Here is a 27,092-nt window from a genome sequence, read left to right on the forward strand (position 1 = left end):
GAAAATCTGCTGCTGCCAAGAAAAAAGTGATTAAGGCAACGTGCTTCTTTAAAAGCTTGAAAGAAACGCTTTGACATAGCAGTTAAAGTCTAATGAATAGACGAAGTAGTAGTCCAGTCAGTGTTCAAAGAAACATTGACTGGACTTACAGTAAAAAAAGATTTCAGATCTATAAACGCAACAACAAGAGCTCCAGTGGTTTCCACACACACTGTTTGCAAGTGATTGTGCAATAAAAAGCAAATTAACTTGTTTTCATAGCTAAATGTTTGAGGTTGCACTGCAGTGATGCAACGGGGTAAAACTAGTTGGCGTGCAATCATAACAAGAAGATAAATGAAGAACAGGACACATAATGTAACTGGTAGACAAATAATAGCAAATCCAGTGTAGAGCCAACCCCTTTCTCCTCCTGATGCCACCCTCTCCTCCCTGCAGATTCCTCCCTCTTCTTTCACTTCCTCCTTTTTCTTTATGCAGACAGCCCCGTACGCCCCTCCCCCTTCTTTTCCGTGTCTTTCATGCTTTTCTTTTCATTTTTTTTTTTTGCTCCCCCCCCTCAGATTCAGCCTCCTCCTTTGTGCATAACTTTGTATTGTGTTTATGCCCCTCCCTCTTTTACTACTTTTAACACTTTTTTTCTGTTCCTGTTTAATAATGTTAAAGTTCAATTAAAGAAAAAGTGCAGTTTTGGTCCCCCTTCTCTCACATTTCTCACGCCACGCCCATGATTTCTTCATTTCCACCCTCAGAACTGAAAAACCTGCAGAAACTTCCTGCCTGTCTCCCCTCTCTGAGCTTCACTGTACCCTCCTCCACTTCCCCCTCTGACCTCTCCTCCCCTCTCTCTCTTCAGTTCAGCTTCTCTCTCTTCCTGCACTCACTCTGTCGTTGGCGTTCGCGTTGACTGGCCAGAGTCCGCGAGCTGAACACCCTCCACTTTATTTGATCCGCTACTTTCCTCTGCTTTCTCTGCTCTTTTTTTTAAAACTCTCTCCCATCTCTTCAGCTCACCCATTCATCTCTGTCCTGCCCTCGGGGGTAAGTAGCCTAGAAAATATTTAACAGTTGACTGAGTGTGCTTAGGCACTCACTCACACACCCACCCACCCACACACACATATTTGAGTATAATGCATTTTCTGCAAAGAAATATCCAAAGCGTGCTACAGGCAATCGTGCTTCCCACACATTTGTGTTTTAGTGTTTGTAAAGTATCTGATAGAAATGAAAGAAATTTGATTTTTTTTCCCCTGGTTTCTTCCTCCAATGGTTGAGTGTCTTTTTCTCTTTTTTTGTGGGGATGTCCGTTACCTTGGACCTGCATAGTTTCTGTCATTCCTCTGAAAGTCTGGATTTCATTAACACGCTCTGAGTGAGATAAGTTTAGCGTGTTTCACCCACAAACGGAGTTTAAGTCAGTTCATTACGTATCAAACACTTTGGATCATTTCACGGTTTCATTCAATAAAAAGACTTTTACATTTCTTCGTGTACTTCAACACTTCCTGCTTTCAACATGAAATGCAACTTCTGTTTTTTTTTTTAAAGACTTGACAGCCCACCAGCCTCTGGTTCCTCTCCTACTACTTCCTGATCTCCTTCTAACATCTGATTGGTCATGGCGTACCACAGCTTCCTGCTGGAACCAATTAGCTGCCATGCCTGGAACAAAGATCGATCCCGTAAGTCTGCCCGCCCTCTCTGATTGGTCACTCTTTTGCTCTTCAGTGACTTCCAGTGGTCTCATCTTTGAGCTGAGCACAACATCATGGGTGCATATTGCTCTGACTACAGTCTGTGACAGATGGTGTAATAGCCCAAGGTTTGCGACTGGCTCCCAGGTGGGAGAAGGTATTTCCTGTTTCCTGTAACAGTGGCGGCGGCGTCTGTAGGCCTCTCTGAGTGGTTCTTACTCTCCGTTAGCTGGAGGAAACCAGAGCCTTATATGGATGTTTTTCATCAGTACTTTGGTTTCTGGGCAAAGCGGATGTAAGAGACGCTTTAACCAGGCTGTTCGAGTTTCACTCAGGTTTGCAAAATGAACAGTTTAGTCATTCTGTGAAAAAAAAAAAAGCACACCGAAGTAAGCCACACTGCTGTTCTAGGACAAACACTGCTTCACTGACTCATCTGCTGACTAAAACATGCAGCCTTTGCTACAACGTTACAAAAAACAAAGATCGCAGGTCTTGTGCGCCTTCTATTTAAAGATGCTGTGTGTCTGTGTGCTGCCTCCAGGCTCATACATACAGTGTTTTTTTGTTTTTTTTCTCTCTTCTCATGTGCCCACTCAGCTCTTCTGTGTTACTCCCCACTGAGCAGCCCGCTGTAAAGCTTCTCGTGTCAGTCACGCTGTACTTTGTCCATGATGAATATTGTGTTCGTACGGTTGACCATCTGTGCTGATATGGTTTGAAACACAAACTTCTTTGTTTCCGCCACAGAGATTGCCCTGTGTCCCAACAACCACGAGGTCCACATCTATAAGAAAGATGGGACCAAGTGGACCAAAATCCATGAGCTAAAGGAACACAATGGGCAGGTGACAGGTGAGACACAGCAACACTAAAACTAGTTAGGGACTTTCTGACATTGCCTTGTTTCCCAAAGGGTCGGATCCGCATGTTTGTTTGGTCTTGGAAGCAGCACTGGCTTGAGACAAACTGAAGTTTGGTTTGCATGTAAGACGAACGTATTAACCCCTAAACCTCAGAGCCACTACTCAAGTTCACCAATTCTGAAAGTGAAAATACAAGATTTTGTAGAATACTTTAGGTTTTTCTGTGACATCGAGCACAAGTTTCCATCATTTTTTGGGATCTGCCTAAATCGATATCAAGGAAATGGCCATCCAGCTTTCCAGTATTGCTAAATCTGTGGTTGCCTTATCCAGTGGTACAAAATAAATCAAGCTGTAGGAACATTTCCCCACCTCTATGTGATTATTAATGCTCATATTGCTTAATGTCAAGCATCAGATCAGCCATTCCCAAAGTCAAGAGTGCTGCGGCCTCCTTAAAAACCAGGAAATACCACAATCTTTAATCTTTAGTCTAATCAAAATACAAGAGGAAGTGATGTACTTCCTTGAAAATTTTATTCAAAAAACACAAAGAACACAGGCTGTTGTCTATAAATCGCTAATGCTACCCAGTCATATAGAAAGCATTTAGGCTAATGTGTGACCCACCTGCTACTGGGACACAAACTTCAAAACAAGAGCAGATAAATATATATAAATGTACATACTTGTGAGTAATTTTTACGTGAATTTCTGGTGTAACTGCAGCCCACCTGCAGTACCTTCACACTCCACCAGGGGCGACTTAGATTAGCAGAGGTGACAGCTAGCACATAGCTACCAGCTAACACCTGCCCCTATCAAAGTGCCCATGCCCATAATAATGGATTACTTTAAGCTTTAACACAAACTAAGTAAGTGAGTTATATGAAAGGTGCGGCTCAATACTTTTGTTGTAGTGTATGCTCCTTCTACTGAGACTTCACTGGTTTCACAATTTCCTGTCATTGTCTTAAGTTACTCTAATCAGCTGCTGGCTATGTAGATTGCCAGTAAGTATAAAGACATCAAAGTAGATCCCAGTCACTGCACAGTTACTTTTATCTCTTTGAAGATAAAGAAAAAAGACTATAGATTTTTAGTCAATTATTTATTTTGGATGCATTTGAGACGTTGATAATAGCATAGCTCTTCTTCCTTTTCTGCCTATTTGATGTAATATAGAGAAGTGAGTGGAAATGTGTTCCTGAGAGTTTTTTTAAAAAAATCTCGCAGGTATCGATTGGGCTCCGGAAAGTAACCGCATAGTTACCTGTGGAGCGGACCGTAACGCCTACGTGTGGACCCTGAAAGAGGGAACGTGGAAGCCCACCCTGGTCATCCTCAGGATCAACCGTGCCGCTCGCTGTGTGAAATGGTCACCTAAAGAGAACAAATTTGCTGTTGGCAGCGGCTCTCGTCTCATCTCCGTCTGCTATTTTGAGCAGGAAAACGACTGGTGAGCGAATTCACTAATATATGCAGAAAGCTTTATTTGAATACTAAGAAGCGCCCTTGGAGAGAGTTTAGCAACCATCTCTTGTTATCTGCAGGTGGGTGTGTAAGCACATTAAGAAGCCGATCCGCTCTACAATCCTGAGTTTGGACTGGCACCCCAACAACGCCCTTCTGGCTGCTGGATCCTGCGATTTCAAATGCAGGTATGTCACAGACAGGCTTAGCTTTCAGCTTTATTAAAATTACTTCGTGTACAGCCCAACACTGATGCTACTCCTAGATATATAAAAAAGGAAAGTCCTCATACAGTCCATGATATATGGCATGTGGGTTTCAAAATAACAATATATCTCCACCCTCACTCTCACAGAGTGTTTTCAGCCTACATAAAGGAGGTGGAGGAGAAGCCTGGGCCCACTCCCTGGGGTAGCAAGATGCCCTTTGGGGAGTTGCTCTTTGAGTCCGGAGGGTCTCCAGCAGCAGCTCAGACTTCAGGAGCAAGCGGCGGCTGGGTGCACAGCGTGTGCTTCTCGCACTCTGGCAACCGCCTGGCCTGGACCTCCCATGACTCAACTCTTTGTGTGTCCGAGGGCGGCAAGAACGGCACGTAAGTGAAGGCAGAGCAGCGTAGCTGGGCGTGTTGTGTGTTTACATTGCTTTGTGTGCTCCACTCTGACTTTTTGCTACAACTTCCACAGGTTGACCAGTCTCAGCTCGGAGACACTTCCTCTGCTGTGTGTCACCTTCATTACTGAGAACAGCTTGGTAGCAGCTGTGAGTATTCATTTATTCAGCACACACAACAGTTCCTTTAATTTAATTTAAAGTAATTTTATAATTTTATATCCCAAACTTTTCTGGCCCAGTGTCTCCATATAAATAATGTAAATAAATGAATAAATAGCGCTTTCTGGCTGTATCTATTCTAGCATCCAGAATAACAAACAAGAGTCTAGTCTCTCATATTTCCAACCTGATATTGTAATATCTCCTTTTGTATGTCTTTTCCTCTAGGGCCATGATTGTTACCCGGTGCTGTTTGTGTATGACGGTGCCAAAGGCAGCTTGACATTTGGTGGCAAACTGGATGTTCCTAAGCAGGCGGCCCAAAAGGGCATCAGCGCCAGGGAGCGTTTTCAGAACCTGGACCGTCGAGCCTCGGAGACCCAGAACACCGACAAGGACCTGAACACTCTCCACAAGAACAGCATCAGGTCAGGAGAAAACAAATGCTTCGTATCCATGAAAATTAAAACCCCCAAAAAGCGAGTGGTGATGTGTGGTTGGGTATGAGAGGGGATTTGGTTAAAGTGATATTTTTTTTAAATATAGCTATGAAAACCCTAAAACAAATGATATGTTACTACTTGGCTTTCTCACGTCTCAAACAATATTTCAGCCAAATCTCTGTGCTGGAAGGAGGAAGAAACCAGTGCACCAAATTCTGCACCACTGGTATGGATGGAGGAATGGGCATTTGGGATGTCAAGGTAACACACAGACAGACACAGACATGCAGGATTGCCAGGTATTGACTACCACAGTGATTTCACATGTCTGTCAATGTCTTTTCAGTCTCTGGAGTCTGCCATGAAGGACTTGAAGATAGTCTAAACTGAAGTTTACATTTCTCCGACCAAAGTTGCTCCCGGAGTTATGGAGAAAAACTGCTGCCTTATTACCCAAAGCTTCTTGGCCTTATTTTAATCAGGTATATTTTTTATATATGCAGGTTCAACGAGCAGACTTCAGTTCAAACAGTGTTTGCGATCTCTCTGAAGCTTTATGCTGAGCTTGTTACATTCAGTGCTGTATACAGAGGGACTGACCACATGTCTGCAAACGGTACTTAATGACTTAGATTAGAGCTCAGCCTGAGCTGACTGCTTAAAGCAGGCATTTTCTATTAATCAGAATGAAATGCTGCAATAATTGTTAAACGCTTATGCTGGTCATAATATGCATTTAATAAAAGATTACTGTTAAAGTGCTCAGTAGAATCTGGTTCGTTTGTGTGTGTGTGTGTGTGTGTGTGTGTTTACGTCTGTTTAAATCTGGATTAAGGACTTTGAACCTTTCAGCTCATTGTTTATTTGTCTGTACAGATGGACAACTTAAGTTCAAAGTTCGAACACTTACAGTTTTAACTGAGAAAAGTTGCTGTCTCGTGTGACGCAGATGAGATTATTTTTTTCTAACCTGGGGAAAAGCTAATATTTTGTATAAAAACAATGTTGTAATGTAATATATTATTCCATTTTTATAAAATTTACATCCTAAAACGTACTGGTTAGATAACATAATGCTTAAAATTAACGAACACAAGTTTGAAAAACCCGCCATGAGTACAAAACAGCAATTTTACAACTTCTTGGTGTTATATATCAGACAGTTTGGCGATGCCCTGCTATACTCACGTTTCATTAAAGCAATCAATTCGTTAACCTCTTCAGACCAAATGTCTTATCTCACCGAGTCTTTCAGTTAAAGCGAACAGCAAGAATTCCTGTTGCTGCTGTCGTGCCTGTAAACTGTAGGTTGAATCAGGTGGACAGAAACGTGGGATTATTACATCTGTAATGTTGAGTTTACCCATCCCTACTACTTTCAAACCCCACTGCCTAAGAGTAATGAACATTTGTATGTGAGACACAGGATCAACATGACTCCACATACTCATGTATTCAGTCCCGGTTCTTTAAAAGCACTGATGGGTTTTCAGCCAAATGCACATCTCCTCATCCACTGCAGTGTCTCACGTGATAGATCGATGCTATTAGATTGTTAATACAGGTACAATACTGTCTAAGCTGTTGCCGTTGTAGCTGCTCATCGATTGATGGGAAAACATCCTGCTGCACAAACTTACAAGTGTGTTTTGGTCTTGTTGATGTTTAAAAAAAATCTAATCAAATACTTTTTTATCTTCCTCTATAGTGCTCAAACTCTTAATTTTTTTTAAATTAACTGTGACATGAAACTCCCAGGTGTCAGCAGTGAATATTTAGCAATTAACCATACAATATATATTTATAATTAATAGTTTTCCAATAGATCAGGTGGAGCAAAAAGTATCCCTCTGAGTAAAATAAAAAAAAGCCAAAAACAGAGAACACCTATCAGCTATCAGACCTCCTGCCTCTTCCTAAGTTCAAGCGACCTGCCAAGGTCAGGTTTGAAATGATAAAATAGTCAAGACTGAAGCATCAAAGGGGGAGATATTCTGACCTGTAATGTATGCAAGGGGCTGCCAGTAAATAAATAGATAACTGAAAAACGTGTCAGTGTGAGGAGCTATTTCTGCCCCACTTGGTTCCTGTAGCATATCTCATTAATTCCGCCGCAGAAACAGAAAATTACATAAATGAGATGTTTTTATAATTACATTCAGATTCAGTAATTAAAATCTTGTATATTCAAGATATCTGGTTCTTTATTAAAAAGCGACAGTCCACATATTAGCAGCAAAAGTCTCTATGTGTCTCAAGGAAGACTGAAGACCCAGCCAGATGACATCACAGTGACGTCACGGGGTTATATTGTTCATACCTGGTAAAACGCCGCGCAGACTAGGAGCCGTAGCTGAGTGTCGCTTTAAATAATCCTTCTCTGACTCGATAATTAGATGCGTTAACGTCGTCGCCTTATTACATAATACCAGTCCCTGAGAGCGCGCCTGCGCCTCCACCTAGAGACCAAAGCAGGAACTGCAGGCACGACTTGCCTCTGAATCAGCCCCTCATCACAGAATGATGTGGCAGCCTTCAGTGATGAAGAACAGCCCCCTCACCGAGTCGTGATGAGGTGAACCGGCGGGGAGAGAGAGAGAAAGACAGAGAGAGAGAAAGAGCGAGCAAGCATCAGCACCGACTGAGACTCATCCCCTCGTCCCCCCACTGACGCCCACACTTCCGGACTGGACCCTCTGGAGGCGGCTGGGTCGGGATGCATGCGTCTCCCAGTGCTGCTTGAGATGTGGATAAGACGACGACGGTGAAAAGGCGACGTGCTCGTTACCTTCCATTAAACCTCCTCGCTGCAGATCTGAACGCTGAACTAATCAATTATCGGCGGCCAACTCGCCCATCACTCACAGGGGGGATTCAGGCTTTGGCCACACTGTCTGTCTGCCGTCAACTGTTGCCTATTTCCTCTGTAAATGAATCTTGTAAGGTGGGTGAGCTCATTCAATATACGGTTAGAGACTGGAGATGAACAGAAAGGCTGCTTTTTGGTAGTGATGATGATGATGAGGTCCAGGATGCTCATTGGGAACCAGCTGTAAATAACTCATATGTATTTTCTGCATGTCTCATAATTAGTGATGTATCTTTTTCAAATTTCTATATTCAAGCTCAGAATTTCTTTTATTTCTTATTTTATTTTAAGCAAACACACAACCTGCCACTTCCCCCTTCTCTTCATCTTGCTACTTCTTCCTTTTTCCTCTTTCCCTGTGATCTTTGTGACACAGAGGAAAGGCCACCCCCTCCTCTTCCTCAGCCTTTTCAACTTTATTTAATATCTGGCACACAGAAGCCAACTGGATCTAGGCTGAGGCTGTCCCGAGGACAAACGAAGTAGACCAATGTTGCAACTCAGAATTATTTTCATTCTCAGCTCATGCTCTGCTAATCTGCTGACTGCTTTTATGCTATGAATCAGCTGATCATCTGTTCTGTTCGCTGTCCATTACAACTTCCACACTCTGAGTTATATGTTTAGTGGTCTTGTTTTTAGCTCCAAACCCAACCAAACTGAATTGATGTTAAAAAAATGCTTCCAAAATAGAGTCATAGGTATATATAGAGAGATACTTTATTATTATTATTATTTGCTTCAAAAAATAGGCCAACTGAGGCAATTGTGGGAGTAGTATTTGTTCCATCTCGCGAGCAGAGACTGTAATTCCCACAGCTCACACATGAAGTCATGTGTGCCACATTATGGGCTGAGGCGAAATTATCATGCTGCTTCTTTTAATCAGATATGATGTCAGTTGTCTTTTATGAGTACATCACAGCTAAATATATTTTTAGCTGTTTCACAATGCGGGGCACTTTAAGGAAGCGTGTGGTGGTTACTTTTGTTATGTAACATTTCTAGATTCATTTATTCATTCAAGCGCTGTCGAACATGTACCCGTCACAACTTCCTGCCACAGGACCCGGGCTGGCTTTTTCTAAGAAAACACCAAAACGATTAAATGATTCAATCAAGACGTCAGAGGAGCCTTAACAAAAAAAAAAACAGAATGAAATTTCCAGTGGTTTATCTTCACAGCTGTGACTAACTGCAGCTTCTCTATGTTGTGTATCAGTTTAAAAAAGAAATGTTTTTGGCCTTTGGATGTATTAGCGTGACAAGACGGGGGGTAATCTCAAAAGTTTTGAAATAGCTGATAGATCAGATTTTCCCAGCTTTTTGCAGTTAGGTTTACTAGGATATATAGCTTAAATGATCAGATTTTAATCACCATTGTGGTTCTTTAATCTATATACTGTCTAATTTAATCCAAGACCTGTTTGATTTACAGTGCTATAACAAAGAAAAACAGTTATATGGCAACTGTTTTCAGCAGTGTGTGGATGTTAACTTTATTATAGATTTACATAATAGCACAAAGACCCATGAAGTAAAGCAGTGTTAATTCATGTCCTGTGTTAACTGGACCGAGGTCTTCATGGTTCATTTAGACCACAGAGACGCAGAGATGTCACGGGGTTTCCACAGCTCTGCTCTGCCCCATGAGTGAGTCCCTCTGCCTGGCCTCTGGCCTGCTAATTATCAGCCAGCTTGATAAAGTCATTAATGACCTGACCAGGCCTGCTGGGCCTGGCACTGACACACACTTGTATGTGTGCGCACTACAGAGAGTAAGCCAGACAGTGTGAGGCCAGTGTTGGATACAGGGTGGGGAAGTCTTTTATTTGGGACAAGACGGTGTTTCTGGGCTGGGCCGGTTAGTATTAATAGCTCCTAATGAGTGTCACTCTGAAAAACAAAGCAGCAAATGGAGGAGAAAGGGAAGTGAAAGGTGCTGCCATCCTTTTTACATCATCTTTCTTTAGTTCTCCTTGTGTATATATGTTCATGAAGGATCATGAATGTCTTATCAGCATTTTGACAACAACCACGCATATACCCACAGCTGTGATATTCCTCTTTTTAGATTATTTAGAAGTATTGTTTCTGCAGCCGCATGCATGCACAGCTCCTCAGATAGACAGCATAATTAGCTGTTGGGGGCATTTCATAAAAACAAATGGATTCTTTGAGGTTCTGAGCGGTATTCCCTTTCCTTCTTTTTCATGTCTTACGACTTACAACATGTGGATGTGCACATGCTTACATTTTGTGTGTCTGCAAAGACATCATTTGCCTTCCCTGCATGTTAATTTCATCATTGGGAAGCAGAGAGGAGCCATGGTGGGGGAACGGGAGAGGGAGGAGGAAAGAGAGGCGAAGAAAGAAAGATGAAAGCAGCGAGGAGTTTTCTGTTGTAGGGAAGAGGGGAGGACAATCCCTGCCTGTGGTTTCCATGACAACAGTGACATCACTGTCAGGGTGCTACCTCCTGAACTGTTTGAGTTTCTGTACTGAGTGTTCGCAATCAAACGAACAGATCGGAGTGTGCGTGTGTATGTGAGAAAATGTGGGCATGGCTGTATGTGTGAGCCGTTTCTGAAAGAGATCAAACCTCTGCTTCAGTCGCTCTGTGGTTACCCACTGTTGCCAGGCAACGGCAGTCATGGCAACAAGTTGAAGCATGTAGTAGCGTTGCTAAGCGAAACAAGAGGGTGGGGTGGATTGTTAGCATTGAGATACAAGTGGGTTTAAATATCATACACAGTAAATATGGTCTGCAGCTTAATTCTACAAAGTCCTATTAAAGTGGACCCATTACTCTTGTTATATAAATTCTGTTGCAATGCCAGATGCTCATTACAAACATGGACAAAGCCTCAAATAATTACATTAGTGTATGTACAACAAATGTTGGCCAATAGCTCAGGCTTCAGACTGACTTTTTTTTACCCTTGATTCTGTATCATGTCAGTGAGAGTAGATAACCTAATTTGATCATCCTGACGCACTCCCAGGCTTGGCTGTTAGACTCAAAGCCCCGCCCACCTGTTGTTCAAACCTTGTGAGGAGCAGTCTATTAGAAAACAGTTGGCGTAAAGCAAGAACAGCTTGTTTCAGTCAAAGGATGAGTTAAGTGTAAGGAAAAAAGGAACATATTGAAATATGGATTATGCAAAGAGTCCAATTTTATTTTATTTTTTTAAACTGACCTTTAAGCAAGCAACATGTGCTCCATAAACCCCAGTAACATCCGAGGTATATTTCAAAACAACACCTAACAGCTTAAACTGAAATACCCATTTCTATAGAATACATATTTCATTAAATATTGCCATAAATTCAGACTGAGAATTTTTTGGAGTGTGTGTGTGAAATTTTTTTAATGCCAAATTACATGTACTGTTTCTGTTATATTTACTTATAAAGGAAAGAGTAAAGTTAATGAGTAAATAATTACAAAACAGCAATATTGCTTAAAATTCAAATTTTGCATATTTGCATAAATGACCACTAAGTCTGAACAGATCCATTTGTATGATAGAGACCTTTGGCTTCGGTTAATGAGCGACCCAGTTTGTATATATTTTTAAGTGTAGATGTTAAGATGATGAAGCATTTAAATGTGAGCAAATGTGAAATGTGTCATTTGCATAAATGCTGCTGCCTGTAATAAAAAGAAAGGTAGCACTTTATAGTACAGCTCAGTAATAACATGATAATAGTGGTGTAATAATCAAAAATTTGTAACGCACAGTTAAAAAAACTGTCCAAAGAGCTGCACAAAACAATAAAAACTTCAAAAATAATAGTACAAGATCACAAATTTAAATGTGCCCGCAATACAAAATAACCACCACCAGTTTCAGATTATGAACCCAAGAATACCATGAAATACAGCTATGTTTTCAGATTTAAAGACGGCAATAATTGGAGCACTTGCAATGAACACAGGAAGCTGGTTCCACGATGATGGATGCAACTGAGAAAGTCCTTCCATCTGTTTGAGCCCAGAACAGAGAACACGAAGTCAGAGCTTGTCACTATATCTAAGAAAAGAGGGATTGTGTGAAGGTGAATAAGAGAAATCATATAGGTGAGTGCCTGACCAGTGAGAGCTTTAAAAACTATTTATACATCTTGAATTTAATTCTTAAATGGAAAGGGACAAAATGTAGTGAAGCCATTATGGGAATGATATGATCTAATTTCTTAGCACCAGTTAAGTCTAGATGCAGCATTTTGAAGTAACTGGAGGCAAGATAGAAACTTCTAAAGGAGACCACAATACAGCAAATTATAACAACAGGCAACAGGCTCGAATTACTTTTTCTGTGTAAGGATTAAATAGAAAATATTTGAAATATTTGACGATAAAGCTCTGTTTTGACAACAGATGACAATTTGTTTGTTAAAATGTAGCTCAGGATCCAGATTCTTCACATGAGACTTAACACAGAGAGAGAGGAGACACAGTTTATAAGGAAGAGAAAAAGCACCTCCCAATTTATAGGAACTAAGAATGAATGAATTGGCTCTTGATTTCCATTAAGGATTCAAGAAGAGGAGTTATAGAGCCAGGAAAAGTGAACCCAAAACAGACACTTGGGGGACTCCGTAAAAAATAGGAGTGAACTCAGGAGACAGGAAAGGAAGGCTCTGTGTTTAAGATGGGAATTAAATTGTTTCAAAGCCATAACTTTAATACCTGGCTTTAAATCCAGACTGGACAGGTCCCAGAAGGCCAGTGGAATTTAAAAAGAGTAATAACTGGGAGCAAACTACCTTGCTGTGTGAAAAAGGAGATAATAACCACATAATACTAACCTTCATGCATATAATTAGAAGATAATATACAATAGCCTATTGATGAGCAATGGGAAATTATCATTTTAATACACACAGGTTATCAAACTGTTAACAAAATTTTACTGTGTTGTCACTAACTGGAATTATCACCACATCATTACCACCCTAGTTATTACACTATTATATAAATTTCAGCTAAGTATTGCACAGTAAAATTGTTAATAAATGTGATCATTTGCAGGTATATGAACAATCGTGTTCCTCCTAACAAGAGATACCAGCCCACCGAATATGAGCATGCTGCCAATTGTGCCACGCATGCGGTAAATGCACACACACACACACACACACACACACACACACACACACACACACACACACACACACACACACACACACACACACACACACACACACACACACACACACAGAAAGTGATCATTAAACCCAGTGAAAATTACATAACATCAGCAGCATCATGCTCGTGTTTACAGTCAGTCCTGCCTGCCTGCCTCTTTGTGCCTCATGTTTCATTTATGCTATGAATTCATTTAGTTGTGGATAATCCCCAGCCTGCTGGGAAGCTCAGTGTTGCACTTCCAGTCAGAGGACCAATGGGAGCGGCTGTCAGCCTGGGTGTATGGGGCGGGGCTCAGCTCACTCTTCATCATCTCCACCCTCTTCCACACTGTGGCCTGGAAGAAGAGCCACTTACGGTATATACTTATATACACACACCCACATATATACATTGTAGCACAATATCTGTGATGCATTGGATTATTTTAAATATATCATTTTTAATAATGATGTTTCATATCTAAACAGTGTCACTGAGTCGTTTCTGAGCTGTTTCTGCTCCCTCTTCAGGTCTGTGGAGCAGTGTTTTCACATGTGTGACAGGATGGTGATCTATTTCTTCATCGCTGCTTCCTACGCCCCTTGGTAAACAAACTAGCCTGCTAGGCGTGTGTGGGTGTGTGTAAACTGTATATATAAGTAAGTACATTATTCAAATTTTATTTATATAGCTCATTTCAACACTTGTGGTACAAGGGGCTCTGAATATGAATAAACACACAAAAGATGATTAAAATCAACATAACAGCAACAGACATAACACAGAACCCCCAACAACCACCACCTCCAGCACATATTACAGATAGCAAATAGTGTTTCCAATAACTGGCACTCAGAGAGTGTTTGTTGAGCTAACTGCAAGGAAACTAATCCTCAGTCTGGGTCCGTTGTGAGAAAACCTATGCACCCTCCTGTTGTCAGTCATGATTAAGTTACATAGACTGTAAATAAAAGATGACATTATTATTATCTCCCCCCCCCCCTTCTTTTCTTTTTAATCAAATGTGACAAGCAAGTGGATCTGACTTAAAATTGGTGTTAACGGTGAAAACTGCTCTACGCGGTTTACAAAGCGTCCATTAGTTCTGATTGGATTTCATGTCATCAGAAGATTTTCATTTTCATCTCATTTTTATTTGGAGGCAAAAGTGTCAATACGTTTTAGCCTGGCTTTTGTCCTGTTTTGTGTTTCTGTTTTGTTTAGTTATTATCTTGTTTTTATAAGGGTGGCTGTAGCTCAGGCGGTAGAGCATGTCATCTACTGATCGGAAGGTTGGTGGTTCGATTCCTGGCTTCCCCTAGTCTGCATGCCAAATATCCTTGGGCAAGATACTAACCCCAAATTGCTCTCCGATCCATCCATCGGAGTATGAGTGTGTGAATGCTACTTAGAAAGCACTAAGAACAATGTGCTTGTGTGAATGGGTGAATGCACAAGTTGTGTAAAGCGCTTTGAGTGCTCAGAAGAGTAGAAAAGCGCTATATAAGATCCATTTACCATAAGAAAAAAAAGGTTGGTGGTGAAAATTATTGGTCAGCGAAATTAAAACTGCTGAAAACACTGCAAACTTAGGATCTTATCAGTGACAAGTTAGCCAAAGCATATCCTGTTTTATGAGCTGATTGGAATAATAGTTTAAAAAATAAACATCATGCTGTATTTTAAAAGATCTGCAATTAGAAGATGAATCCATGAGATTTCGTCATGCATTGTCAAAGGTATGTGCCTTTTTTGACGTGACGCTGTGCGCCACGTTATTGTTTACATGACATTAATTTCTAAAATAGTGGATATAGACAAACTACCATTGCTGTTACTCTGACTATCTGCAGTTTTACGGCAGTTTTACGTGTGTATATCTAAGTATACACACGTAAAACAGCAATTATTGTCCCTCCATTTAGAACGACAGAGGCGTTCGAAGTTCACTCGGGCGCCTCTACATTCAACACAGACGCTGTCACAACCCAAATCCCAACGTCGGTTTTGAATAAATTTACTTTTTTGAAAAATTTTAATTTATGTACGCTATATGCATTTTGTTCATTCCTAAGTTGTGATTCTATACCAATCAAAATGCTGTCTTTAATAATTAACATTTGAAATGCTGAAGGCGTTTCAAAATTAGCTGCTTTTCCAGCAAAACAAAAACTTTACTGAAGTACTTAAGGTTTTGTAAGGGTACAAAACCCTGTTTAGTCTTTCCCTCCCTTTTATTTTTAGCGTTTACATGTGGACAGAGATATTTTTTCAAAACTGCATGTGTAGATGGCATTTTTTTTTGATTGATTGATTGATTTTTTCAACAGGCTAAACCTGCGAGAGCTGGGTCCCTGGGCGTGTCACATGCGCTGGTTAGTTTGGGTCATGGCGTCTTTTGGAACCACCTACGTCTTCTTCTTCCATGAGAGGTCTGCTCACATATTTATTTTCTTAGTATGTCAAATATTTAAACTTCTTTTAAAATTGATTAAGCTTTTTCCAAGCTGTTATTAAGATTGCCTAACTTTACGCTCAGTAACACCCGTGCTCAGTAACCCATTGCTGTCGTAGGTATAAGCTCATGGAGTTGATCTGCTACACAGTGATGGGAGTTTTTCCTGCCCTGGTCATCCTCTCAATGGTGAGGCCACTCACATTTTCTGCTGCTTGATTGGGTTTAAAATGACCCATTAAACAGTTTAAAAATAATAAACTTAATGCCTCTTCTCAGCCGGAGCAGTCCGGGTTGTGTGAGCTGCTGGTCGGCGGGGCCTGCTACTGTTTGGGGATAGTCTTCTTCAAAAGTGACGGCATTGTCCCATTCGCTCACGCTATTTGGCACATGTTTGTAGCTATGGGAGCGGCCATACATTACTACGCCATCTGGAAGTACCTCTACGCCCAGCCACCCAACCACCAGGTCCACACCTCCAGATGACATCAGCACTGACCTCACAGGAAGTAACTCCTGTTTTTGAGCGGATACGAGGGGCTGTCCACATTCAGGGGCTGCCTTATGTTGAAGGTGGGGGGATGGGGGGTGGGGGGGTAAACATGCACTTTTCAGTGTGACAGAAACCAAAACTAATGGTGCATTCAGGTCCCTCTCATCAGTTCGAAATGTCTAACATTTCCATGTTTATCACCAAAAAGTTGCCTTCAAGCAGCCAGTGAATGAATGGGTAAAACGGGTCCAAATCCAAATTAAATCTTTTGCATCGTCTTCACACTCCTACTTTTCTAAAAAATAGCACCTTTAAAAAGCAATTTAAACTACTTTACTTTTTCTTTGAGGATAAAATAAAATCACATCAGTGTGCTGAAATAGCATAAAATAATGTAATGGAATACAGCACAGTGTGAAACACAAAGAAATACTTTAAGCCCTGTTTTAAGACAACAGTTAATTCATGCAGGTCTTGCAATTTTGCTTTGTTTTGCAGGTACTTCTCCTTGTTTAGCTTTGAATCTGGGACAGGAAGTACAGCTGGCCTAGATAATGACTGATGGAGTCAAAGATGTGAGACCTTAATGTGACAGCTTTGATTCAGTCTGAGGCAAAGCCCAGGGTGGAAAGTATTCATGAAACACTTCCCCGCTTCTTGGAAAACTCAGAAAAAAACTCATGTGTCTGTATCAGTATTTTATTCATTCAGATCTTCTGCCGTCTGAATTTTAGACAGGAAGTTAATCAACACTTTTAATTTAATTCTTACTAACCGATGACCAACTGAATCCAGTTACCTCCAGTGATGCAATACCTCCTGACGTTCTGAGCTGAGAGGGCAATCAAATGCACCATTTAGCGGTTAATTATCACGTTTGGTATACATGAAGGATAAATATGGTGAATCTGAACTTCAAGGCTGGCAGCTCCTGAACTGGGACCCCCCCCTCCCCAAGATCATTTTAGTTTTACACTTCTAACAGTATTTTCCAGGACTTTGGTTTCAGGGGTTAATCACTATTCTCGGAGATTTCTCTCTGTGCCGTGCGCGCCCAGATTTAGTGTGCAGAAGCGGAATTGAGGGCATTGTCTATTTGTCAAGAGGAAGATCACTATTAAAATTGGCAGACTCGACTCATGAGATTAATTTTAGTGTTTTTAGTTTGATTACACTAAGCAGGCTGCAACATCAGTAATTTACTATTCCCAATTCAGAGCTCTAGATAGTATTATTACTGCTATTGTTATTAGATGTGCTATCTACACCATAGTACTCTGTATGATTTTAACAATAGCTGCTTAAGTCGGTGACTTCCTGTGAAGTTTTTTAAACATGATCGTAGAGGTTTTTTTCTTTTTCTTAAGTTTAACACTCAGATATTTGTAGTTTTAGTCTTGGAGACTTTTACTCGTGTGCTTCCACATATACCAGTCGCCACACTTTCGATTTTTGAGCATAAACACTGAATTCTAATACTGTTGTCGATTAGGTTTAGTACGTGAAGATACAGTATTTATCAGAGACATACAGTACATGCCGACTTCATCTATATTTTCTTCTGATCTTCTCGTTGTGTTACTCGATCATCTTCTCAGTCTTCATCCTAAACGAATGGAAAACAGCTGATAGCTACAACATGGTTGGAGCTCAAACCACTGTCTGATTCAGCACTGCCAGAAGACTTACTGCCGTTAACCGATAGCACACTACTACCATATATGTATGTTTCACACTTGAAAGGAAACTGAAGCTATAGTATTGTTGAACAATCTGGCCCGATAATAAAGGCATCTCAGGTGCGTGTGTGTGTGTGTGTGCTCGCGCGCGTGTGCTCGCGTGTGTGTGTGTTTGCCCAAGTGTTTGTGCCTGTGTGTATCCTATACTATCTGACTACCATGAATCCAAAGCCTCTAACTGGCTGAGTCTATGTTTACACATGAATGCATGTACCTTGAACACATCAAAATATATCTGAAACATGTATGTATTCTTAGCGTCGAGTTGTACGTGCTGCTTCGTGGTTTAAAGGACGAAGCAGAGTGTGATTAATGTGGCGAGAGGATTTTAAAAGGTCGAAGCAGCTGGTATTTAAGGGTTGTCAAAAAAAACTTTTTCATTATAGTTTCACTGCAGTATGTCGGATCATCTGGGCTTAAAAGTCCAAGGAAGCCACATTAAAAAGGACCACTGCAGCTGCTATGGTTGTTTGCAGCTCTAAGCAAATAAATGCATTTTATTTATTTATTTATTTATTTATTTATTTATATGCTGGCACCTCCCCATACAGCTTCACCTGCTCACTCACAGCTGCCCCAGAAGTTTTCTGCAAGTTTTACATATATGGATTTACATAATGGATAGAAAAGATTTCAAATCTTTACACCTGGACTCTTTACCCCTTGAAAGCCCGCTAGCAGTAACCCTTAAAGCTCTTTTCTGTCATGTTTCAGGGCTGCTTATAGAACAAAATGACTGGGCGTACATCAGAAGTCAGGTCGTATCTGCCTGTGTAGCTACCTGGGAAAACCTGGAAACTGCCTGTTTGAACTATGAAATAAATGCCAGAAATTTTTAATTTTTTGAAAAAGTAGAGTTTATTGAACAATCTGACAAAAGTTTTAATTTGTATCATTTGTCAAAAAAAACAAAACAAAAAGCAGAAACACTGACACTGACTAAAAAAATCTCACAACAGCTGATGTATTAGATATGACACACTTAGTATTACAGGGCTAGTAGTCGTCAGAAGGTTTGAAAACTGGTCATTAAGGGCAGAGGGGAGGTCGTTTGTACTTCAATAACACTTTAAGCGACGCTGCACAACCCCCTAAATTTGCTGCAAAACTCTGCAAAAGTTTGCATTTGGAGTTAAATCCATCACTGTGATGAGCACTTATGAAATGCTGTTTATTTGCCCGTGCAAGTGTAGTAGGTCATGAGGTAACGCATAAGGTGAGCGTTACCTTTAAATGTTGAGGTCGACACACAAACCTGGATTCAGATCCAAACCGCAGCTCAGTTTTTCCTCTATCGCTCAACGTGTTTTAAGGATAAGCCTCTAACTAGTGGACAAAAACTGACAACCAGCACAAAACTGGACTGAAAACAAGTTATTTTATAATATCACCTTGTTTGTGTAGCCACTGTTGCCTCAAGACATCTAATAATCATTCTTCATTCTATACTGAAGGGTCCAAAAACAACACGATGACACCAAACCTTGAATAAAAGTGATAAAATAGTCTGAGGGTGACACAATACTTTATCATTTTGTACATTTGAGACCCTAGCATGAAGGGGAGTGCGTTTGTCGCACGGTGGATATCTTATTTAAAACTGAAACAGAGTTACTCTGGAGTATTCGTGCTCTCAGTGTTTACTCGAGTCTCTGGGATGAACCAAACAACTGAGAGAGTTTACAGTTTGTCTTGTATCCAAGCCAGGTCTGGCTGCGGTGAGATAAAGTAAAGGATTTGATGTGTGTCTTGTCTTGATTACAGTATGTGTCTCATTCAGACATACACCCCACCTGCCTTTGTAAAGATCTTTATAACAGCGTCCGCGAAGCCTCATGGACCCTCTGTATATTATTTATAGACGCTCTGTGATTGTGGAGCTGCTGACTCTGTTCTCAGTCCTGCTGGTGTTTCCTTTCTCGTCCTACAGGACTGATTATATTATCTCACCCTTATTCTAGTTTTCATATTGGTTATTGTGTCTGTGGTGCTTTTTGTGCTGTGATAAGCCGATATGATGCCAACAATGCTTTTATCTTTTCTATTTCTCTTGTAATAAAAAAGCTTTTTTCATGCATTTTTATGTCGTTTTTTATAGTGTTTCACCTTTTTTGTAGCTCATGTAAGAAAAAAAGGTTATTTTCACAAGTAGTTTTGTTACACCAAAAACATATTACAAAATGAGCTCCAGATGTATCTAAACTACATTATAGCGACCAGTCTGTCCTTTGATCTTGTTTCATACCACTTTAATTCAATCAAGACGTCATTCTCAAGGAGACTGAAATAAATTGAGGCAGACTTATTTTATATAATTAGCCTCATATGAGGAGAGGAAATGAGACACCAGAAGAAGGGGGAAAAAAGAAGGTAAACATACAGTCACAATAAAAAACAAAGTACAGAAATTATGAGGTTTTACATGTTGATACATAATAAAAAACAATCTGGTCCACAGAAGGTCTTAAAACTAGGTAAATCCAATAAGAAAATAAAATATTTACAACACTATGCAGAAGAGTGTGAAAAAGTAAGTGCACCCATACTGCGGCTACATGAATTAAGAGGGTAAGTGGGGGCAGGTGCCGCTAATCAAATGCACCAATAGGCTGAACTCTATTCTGCTCAATAATAATTTTATCTCTTTATAATCTTATTGGTGTGGTGTGGCCCCCCACAGCAGTCCCAGTTTTCTAATGGGGTAATTTTTAAGCCCACCCCTGTACTTAACTGAACACCAGCAAGTGTGAGCATCTCTATGAAAGTAGGGGTTCTCTTACTCTGCCAGAAAGGACAGACATTAGTGATAATCTTAAGAGGAAAGAACTGCTCTGGGAAGTCCATCATTCCACAGCAAGAATTTTGGCTTTTGTGTTTATTTTGTAAATAAATCATGACACTGTGCAGTATCTCATGTTGATGTTCATCTGGGGTTGTATAAGTCATTTTAAGGTAAGGATTTTAGTAAGGATTCGATCATTTCTATTATATATTATATATAGGGTGCAATACTTTCCACGACTGCAGATCTATTATCAAGACGATTACCCTATTTTATTTTTTAAGTGGAATATATAAAACCACGCGTTAAAAGACCACGTTGTTTCCTTCGGATCTACCGTTGTAGTTCGTGCTAGTGCCGCCTCTGTCCGCCAGGGGGAGTCGCCTCTACACGCTCTGGTGCCAGAGCAGGTGTAGCGAGGTGAAGCATCGCGTGTGGCTCGGCTGTTTCCGTCACGGCTCGGCAGTGAACCGCTGTGGATGTGGGAATGCGGTTGCCGGAGGCTGTGGGCATTGCTGGACACTCGGCGGAGATGTACGCACGGGAGCAGGAGCCCACAGCGGCTGGCTGTCGTCCAAGTTAACGGGCTGTTTTGGGGATGTGGGTGGGACCCCCGGACGGCTGGGTGTCGCTCGGAGCAGGGGAGCTGGGTGTTCCCCCCCCCCCCCATTTATAGAGCCTGTGATTTTCCTGCACGGTAGGGGAATAAGAGAGACACCAGGAAGGATTCCCCAGCACTATGGAGCCACGCACTGCAGACAGCGTGAGTACAAACGCACAGACACCGGCAGAGCCCCCGGGGGACTGGGCTCGCCTCTGCTGGAACCACTCATCAACTTTTCCGCGACCTATTTTATTGACAGGCAGACGCGTCGCTGCTTTCTGCTCCCCGATATGTAAAAAACAGGTTTTCTTTCTCTCTCTCTTTGTTGAGCGTTGCGCAGATGTCCAAACAACATTGAGATAAATTGATAATTAATTGTGTGTAACGACCTCGCGCAGTAACACAGACGCACCTGCTGCCGTCAGAGATCGGCTGCTGTGAGTTTTCCGCGCCGCGCCTGACGGCTCATCAGCGGATTAATTTCTGAGGATCTTCTCCTGCCTTTTGTTGCCACGGCGGTTGCTACTGACGACCAGTGAATCCAAAGTCGTAAACAGACGGACCGGCTGTAAATAACGGGCTGTCACAAGTTTAGTCCTATATTATGATGTAGGCGTGGGCTTTTTCCTTAGCGCACTGCTTAAATCTGACCTTCTGCTGGTAAAGACAAGGACAACCACAAGTCTGTGTGACATGGTTACTAAATGTAACACGACCTCCTGGGTTACTAAACGCAACCCAATTTACCAGTGCGAAAAGGTATCCCCTCCCTCTGTGTGTGTTTCTTTCTGCGTGTAGGATTGAGTTAACTGCAGCCAAGTAGCCAGATTACCATGGATTAGCTGGCATTTAAAATAGTCACGTTATCCCACCAGTCCCTGCACAGTCAGCTACAACAACACCTTTTAGGTTGCCTGCCAAATGTTTCTGCAGTAAAGGAACTTAGGGTTGTAAATGGGATGCAGTTAAAACGGGTTGGATGAGGTTCTGCTTTCACCTGATGCAGCTGATTCCTGATGAGACCCCTCACTACAGGTCTAGCGGTCAAAGGAGTTCATGCAAAGGTACGAATGAAGCTGACCCACCTTAGGGGCATAGATGGGAAACAGACTTTTTAGGATGTAGGGTATTTTAAAAAGATTTGGTTGTTTGGTTGGTTGGTAGGGTAGGGGTCCTGAGGTGAAGGTCCTGAGCCACCGCTCATTTCTTTATATTTGGCTTGGAAAGGTGCAACGATTTACTGAAACGTGTTGAACAAACGTGGAAATACAGTTAGTGAAGCAAAAACACCCAGCTTTAAAGTCAATATTTGGTATGATCACCTTTATTCGTCACACAACCTGAACTCTCTTAGTTAAGCTTTCTTGTCATTTCTTCTTCAGCAATATTTCTCCAGGCTTCCTGAACGACATTCAAAGCTCTTCTTTGGAGGTCGGCTGCTTTTTGTTCTGTTTTCTGTCAAGATGATCCCCACACTGCTTCAATAATGTTGAGGTCCGGGTTCTGGGGAGGCCAATCCATGACTGAAAGTGTTCCACTGTGTGTTTTTCTATCCAAGTATGACTTTACTGCACTGATGGTGTGTTTGGGATCATTGTCATGGCATTACATGATGGATCAAAATCTGATGGTACTTTTCTGTTTTCATAATTGCATCAATTAAGACCACTTTTAAGAAAAACTGCAAAATATAAACAAAAGAGGGTTGGCTCAAGATTTTTGCACAATACTGTATATATACAAATTAAATATAAAAATAAAGAAAATCCATTTGAATAATTTAGCAGTGTTTTTAAGTGCGGGTTTTAGGCTTTCAATGTGGTGATTTGCTGCTTTACTCTGTTCTTTGTAAATTAAAAATAAATTAATTAATAAATGTGCTTCCAAGTAGTCAGCCTTAGGTCATTTATGTTCTGTGATTGTTTTATTTAGTTAGTTTATTTAGTTTTATTTAAAAAAAATTAAATGCACAAAAAAGCATTATTCTAATATACTAAAAAAACAAGTAGTTGCAGAGAGAAAACTCTGTGTGCCATATGGGTCTGTTTGCTGTGCACACTATATAATCTACACAAAAATAATCTATTAAGTGTTTATTCATTTATTTTGTTAAACATAACAACCACTGCAGACACTGCTTGATTTTCAAAAAGGCAGTTTCATTGCAGTATTCAGTGTTCCCCTTCAGCACAGAGCCAGAGTCCTGGTCGGCCTTTTTTTTTTTTTTCAACCAAGCCATAGTCAAGAGTCTGACGTGAAAACAGCTTAGTGCTTTCAATGAAATTATTAAAAAGCTAAAAGCAGACGGTATTATTTAATCCCAGAGGACGTAGACGGGCTGTTAATGATGAATGGGATCCTTCAGCTTTGACCTGAACATCATCTGTTTTATTTTTCCAGCGTGAAAGGTGACAGTGAAATGAATTGCAGAGCATATGACAATCAGCTGTACACACTGTGCTGCTGCACATAGAGGCAAAAATACTATCTGCATCAAGGTACTCACCACACACACACACACACACACACACACACACACACACACACACACACACACACACACACACACACACACACAGAGTTTTGTGTTTGTTTTTGTCTTCATGGTCTGTTTACAGTGGATACATTTAGATTTTCTTTATCGTCACCAGCTACAGATATTATGTGTTTGATGTAGTTGTATGTCGAGTGTTATTGCATGTTTTTCTCATATTTGTGTGCATTTAATTTGGAAATTAGGCATGCACTGGTCCAGCTATTTCCATTTCAGATATTATATTGTTATCTTCCCTTCTGGTATCTTCGGATACAGTTGCTACAGATACAGATCTAATTTAGTACCAGTGTTAGATTAATAAGCTGTGTTCCTCACTGTGATGAAGACACCGGGAGCCATTCTTTTAAATGTAGGCAACCTCAAGCTCAAACAGTTTTAAGAAGTTAATAAAATGAAGAATAAAAAAAAAGGGTTTTATTATTTGCACTAGTAGCTCAGTGTGAGAGTCTTTACTGTGTACTGGTGTTATTTATGGTTACTCTAGTTTCTGCTTTTCCTGCTCCCAGTCTCACTGTGACTGCATCTCCTTCACAAGTGTGTGTGGAGCTGGTTGGTGTCAGGTGAAGTGGAACAATAGCAATCAAGTTGACAGCAATATGTCATGTTGACTGTAAGTGCAATACAAGTTTCACAGCAAGAGTTAAACTGCACTTAATGAGAGTGAGAAGTTTACTGGGAAATCTTCATGTCTGAGGCTTTTCATAAGTCACATGACCACAGTTTGCTAAAGTCAGAAACTGTAGCAAACATGCAAAGAAAACTTTGAAATGACTTTAAATTGATGCACTACTGCTGACTCGTTCCAGGATAGAATTAAAAAGAATAGACTGGCTCCTTAGAACGGGCCAGTGAACTGATATCTAGTCCAGGTTTTTGAGTCAAGATCGGCTGGATATTCGATCCAAATATCGGATCGGTGCATCCCAACGTCAAACATCTAATTCCTGTGCATCAAATTAGGAACAAAGCATCTAAAAGTGTGTGTTCTTACTCACCAGTTGTGGAGTCTGTGAAGCAAACCGCAGCATCATGTTCTACGGTTCTTCTTCTGGGGCGAGTATGTCCCTGCCGTCCAAGAGCCGCTTGAAACGTCAGAGCAGGACCTTCACACAGGTACTCACACACAAACACTCGGCATTTACAAACATACTCACAGAAGAAAGCTTCAAAACGGAGGTCAAAATAACTGATTAAAACAAATAAAGTGAAATAATAGTGGTTGCTTGTTTGATGTATTGTGAACACTTAGTGTCAGTTTAGCTTATATCCCAGCTGCATTCTCCTCCGATGTGTGAAAACTCTTCATCGTGAATTTCACTTTGCTTAGAGGTCTAAAAAAATACATGCATCAAATATGATTCAGTTGGCTTTAAAAGGTTAAAAAAGAAGGCGGCTGGCCTTCTGTTTATCATGTACACCATCATATCGGGTGAGGTGCTAAAAAAGGCCTGGTTCATTACCATCACTGGAGGTTAAGGCTAAAACCATTGTGAGACCTTGTCGCCAACCCATCATGTGACCTATTGAGGTCACCTGGGATGGTATTTCAAGACTACATCGCAGGGGGCTGATAGCTGGCGTTTTGGGCCACCACCTCTGCTCAGTGATGGTCGTTCACAGTGGACATAGCTGGACTCCTTTACTCCTCTTTCAAAACCATCTGTCTTTTCGGTCCAAAAGGTGAACAGTGGCATTCTCGAAGAAGGGTCCTCTGTTCTTTAGGTGCTGGTGTACAGCTGCACTTTAAGGACAAGTGCAAAGTTTAAGGTTTAAAGGATCTCGGTGGTGAAGTCGCAAACGTGCAAGGGATAAAAATGAAGCTTTGAATGGAGAGCAAAATCTAAGAGCACCATAGATGTTAATGAGAGGACGACCTTGTAGAGGGCAACCCCCAAATCTGTAAATACAGCCTGGTTTTCTCTGCTTCATCAGTCTCTGCTTTGTACTATATAACCGAGAAATGTCTAGAAATTCTGACCAACATGGAAGAAATACACTGCATAAACTTTTAGCACATGTAAAATAAACAACTACAGAGACTTTATGCAGCACAGTTGACTACTTAAATATCTTTATTATTTTGTATTAGGAGATATTTCAGCTCTCCATTAAAAATGGGTGTGCTTTATTTTGTGACTGTGCATGCTGGCTCACTGTCGTGACTTGGCGGGGCGCTTGATGGACCTGAGCCAAAGTCACTGTGTCACCTGTGCTTCTCTTGCTATGACAAGTCACACTGCCTGCCTTAAAAACGTGTGGTGAGCACATCTTCATCCAGTGTGCTGATGAGGATGTTTATTCCTGAGATAACATAAAGCCAAAGTCATACACGTGTGTTTTTTAATAGCTTGGATAAACATGCAGATCCTTTTAAGAAGAAACTGTACATAATGCCTGTCACTGGGTGGCCCTGCAGTACATTCACTGGTTTTGTGTGTTTGCCAGGTCCTGTACCGTACGTTAAGCTACAGAGACCGTGTTCCTACAGACACTGGAACAAACACCCGAGGGGACCGGCGCTCGACCACTGAGCCTCCGGAGCGGCCGGCTGACGACCCGGCTGAACTCTCCACTCAGAGCTCGGCCCCCGGCGTGTTGAAGATTTTCGGAGACGAAATCTGCGCCGGTGCCAACTACAAGAGCGTCCTGGCCACGCCACGCTCCAGCGCGCAGGAACTTGTGAAAGAGGCACTCGAGCGCTACTCGCTCAACAAGGATGCTGCCCACTCTTATGTCCTGTGTGATGTGATCGGACGTTTCGAGGGAGGGGGCGTGATCGGTGGGGGAGAAGGAGGAGGAGGAGGGTGGCGGACTGAATGCTTGCGAGCGCTGGGGGACAATGAAAAGCCGCTGTTGCTCCAAGAGCTGTGGAAACCCCGAGAAGGACACGCACGTAGGTTTGAGCTGCGCAGGCGAGCAGAGGTGGAGGAACTAAACGCTAAGGAGAAGGATACGATCACGGCTGGTGAGGAAACACACAAAGATGCACAGACACACACACCCACACAGGTAGTCAAGTACACACTCAGCAGCTGGTCTAATTCCCTTCCTTTCTTAACGTGTCAAACTCAGCAGAAAAGCACAGCTCGTTAGCTCCTCTGCAGTGTGTGTGTGTGTGTGCGCGTTCACGAGTGCAAGCGAGGGAAGATGCAGAATAAAACCTTTTGTCATAGTTATTATCCTGATGAAGATATTGTGCCTGCATA

At 41.4% G+C, this 27,092-nt stretch overlaps 3 protein-coding genes across 4 annotated transcripts in view; all 3 read left to right on the forward strand.

Annotated features, from left to right (window-relative positions):
• The first annotated feature begins 837 nt into the window (after window positions 1-837).
• Window positions 838-6,021, forward strand: arpc1b (actin related protein 2/3 complex, subunit 1B). Its single transcript, XM_085409438.1, has 10 exons — window positions 838-1,041; window positions 1,552-1,685; window positions 2,448-2,552; window positions 3,800-4,022; window positions 4,117-4,224; window positions 4,392-4,628; window positions 4,720-4,795; window positions 5,036-5,235; window positions 5,421-5,511; window positions 5,597-6,021. Exons 2-10 carry the CDS (start codon window positions 1,622-1,624, stop codon window positions 5,633-5,635), a joined length of 1,143 nt encoding a protein of 380 aa, XP_085265564.1. The 5' UTR covers window positions 838-1,041; window positions 1,552-1,621; the 3' UTR covers window positions 5,636-6,021.
• Window positions 6,022-7,770: 1,749 nt separating this feature from the next.
• On the forward strand, window positions 7,771-20,037 carry LOC146667760 (monocyte to macrophage differentiation factor 2-like). Its single transcript, XM_085409441.1, has 7 exons — window positions 7,771-8,194; window positions 13,158-13,239; window positions 13,472-13,632; window positions 13,787-13,861; window positions 15,587-15,688; window positions 15,831-15,900; window positions 15,991-20,037. Exons 1-7 carry the CDS (start codon window positions 8,181-8,183, stop codon window positions 16,195-16,197), a joined length of 711 nt encoding a protein of 236 aa, XP_085265567.1. The 5' UTR covers window positions 7,771-8,180; the 3' UTR covers window positions 16,198-20,037.
• A 3,774-nt stretch (window positions 20,038-23,811) lies between these two features.
• radil (Ras association and DIL domains) overlaps window positions 23,812-27,092 on the forward strand; it is a 28,628-nt gene continuing 25,347 nt past the window's right edge. For both annotated transcript variants that reach the window (XM_085409439.1, XM_085409440.1), the window contains exons 1-3: window positions 23,812-23,827; window positions 24,885-24,999; window positions 26,332-26,851. In XM_085409439.1, coding sequence (XP_085265565.1) covers window positions 24,916-24,999; window positions 26,332-26,851 — 604 coding nt within the window. In that variant the 5' untranslated portion in view covers window positions 23,812-23,827; window positions 24,885-24,915. The remainder of the gene's footprint in view (window positions 23,828-24,884; window positions 25,000-26,331; window positions 26,852-27,092) is intronic.

Source organism: Rhamphochromis longiceps, linkage group LG6, assembly GCF_057381845.1.
Source record: "Rhamphochromis longiceps isolate RC_006_pf linkage group LG6, R_longiceps_female_GT1.1, whole genome shotgun sequence".
NCBI classification, from domain to species: domain Eukaryota; kingdom Metazoa; phylum Chordata; class Actinopteri; order Cichliformes; family Cichlidae; genus Rhamphochromis; species Rhamphochromis longiceps.

Excerpts from the sequence above, each read along its gene's own strand:
- LOC146667760 (XM_085409441.1), top strand. Across the intron at positions 13,633-13,786 it reads TGGAAGAAGAGCCACTTACG|GTCTGTGGAGCAGTGTTTTC; the intron begins GTATATACTTAT and ends CTCCCTCTTCAG. Across the intron at positions 15,901-15,990 it reads CCCTGGTCATCCTCTCAATG|CCGGAGCAGTCCGGGTTGTG; the intron begins GTGAGGCCACTC and ends GCCTCTTCTCAG.
- arpc1b (XM_085409438.1), top strand. The coding sequence starts at position 1,622 with ATGGCGTACCACAGCTTCCTGCTGGAACCAATTAGCTGCCATGCCTGG. Across the intron at positions 2,553-3,799 it reads ACACAATGGGCAGGTGACAG|GTATCGATTGGGCTCCGGAA; the intron begins GTGAGACACAGC and ends AAAATCTCGCAG. Across the intron at positions 4,629-4,719 it reads GAGGGCGGCAAGAACGGCAC|GTTGACCAGTCTCAGCTCGG; the intron begins GTAAGTGAAGGC and ends CAACTTCCACAG.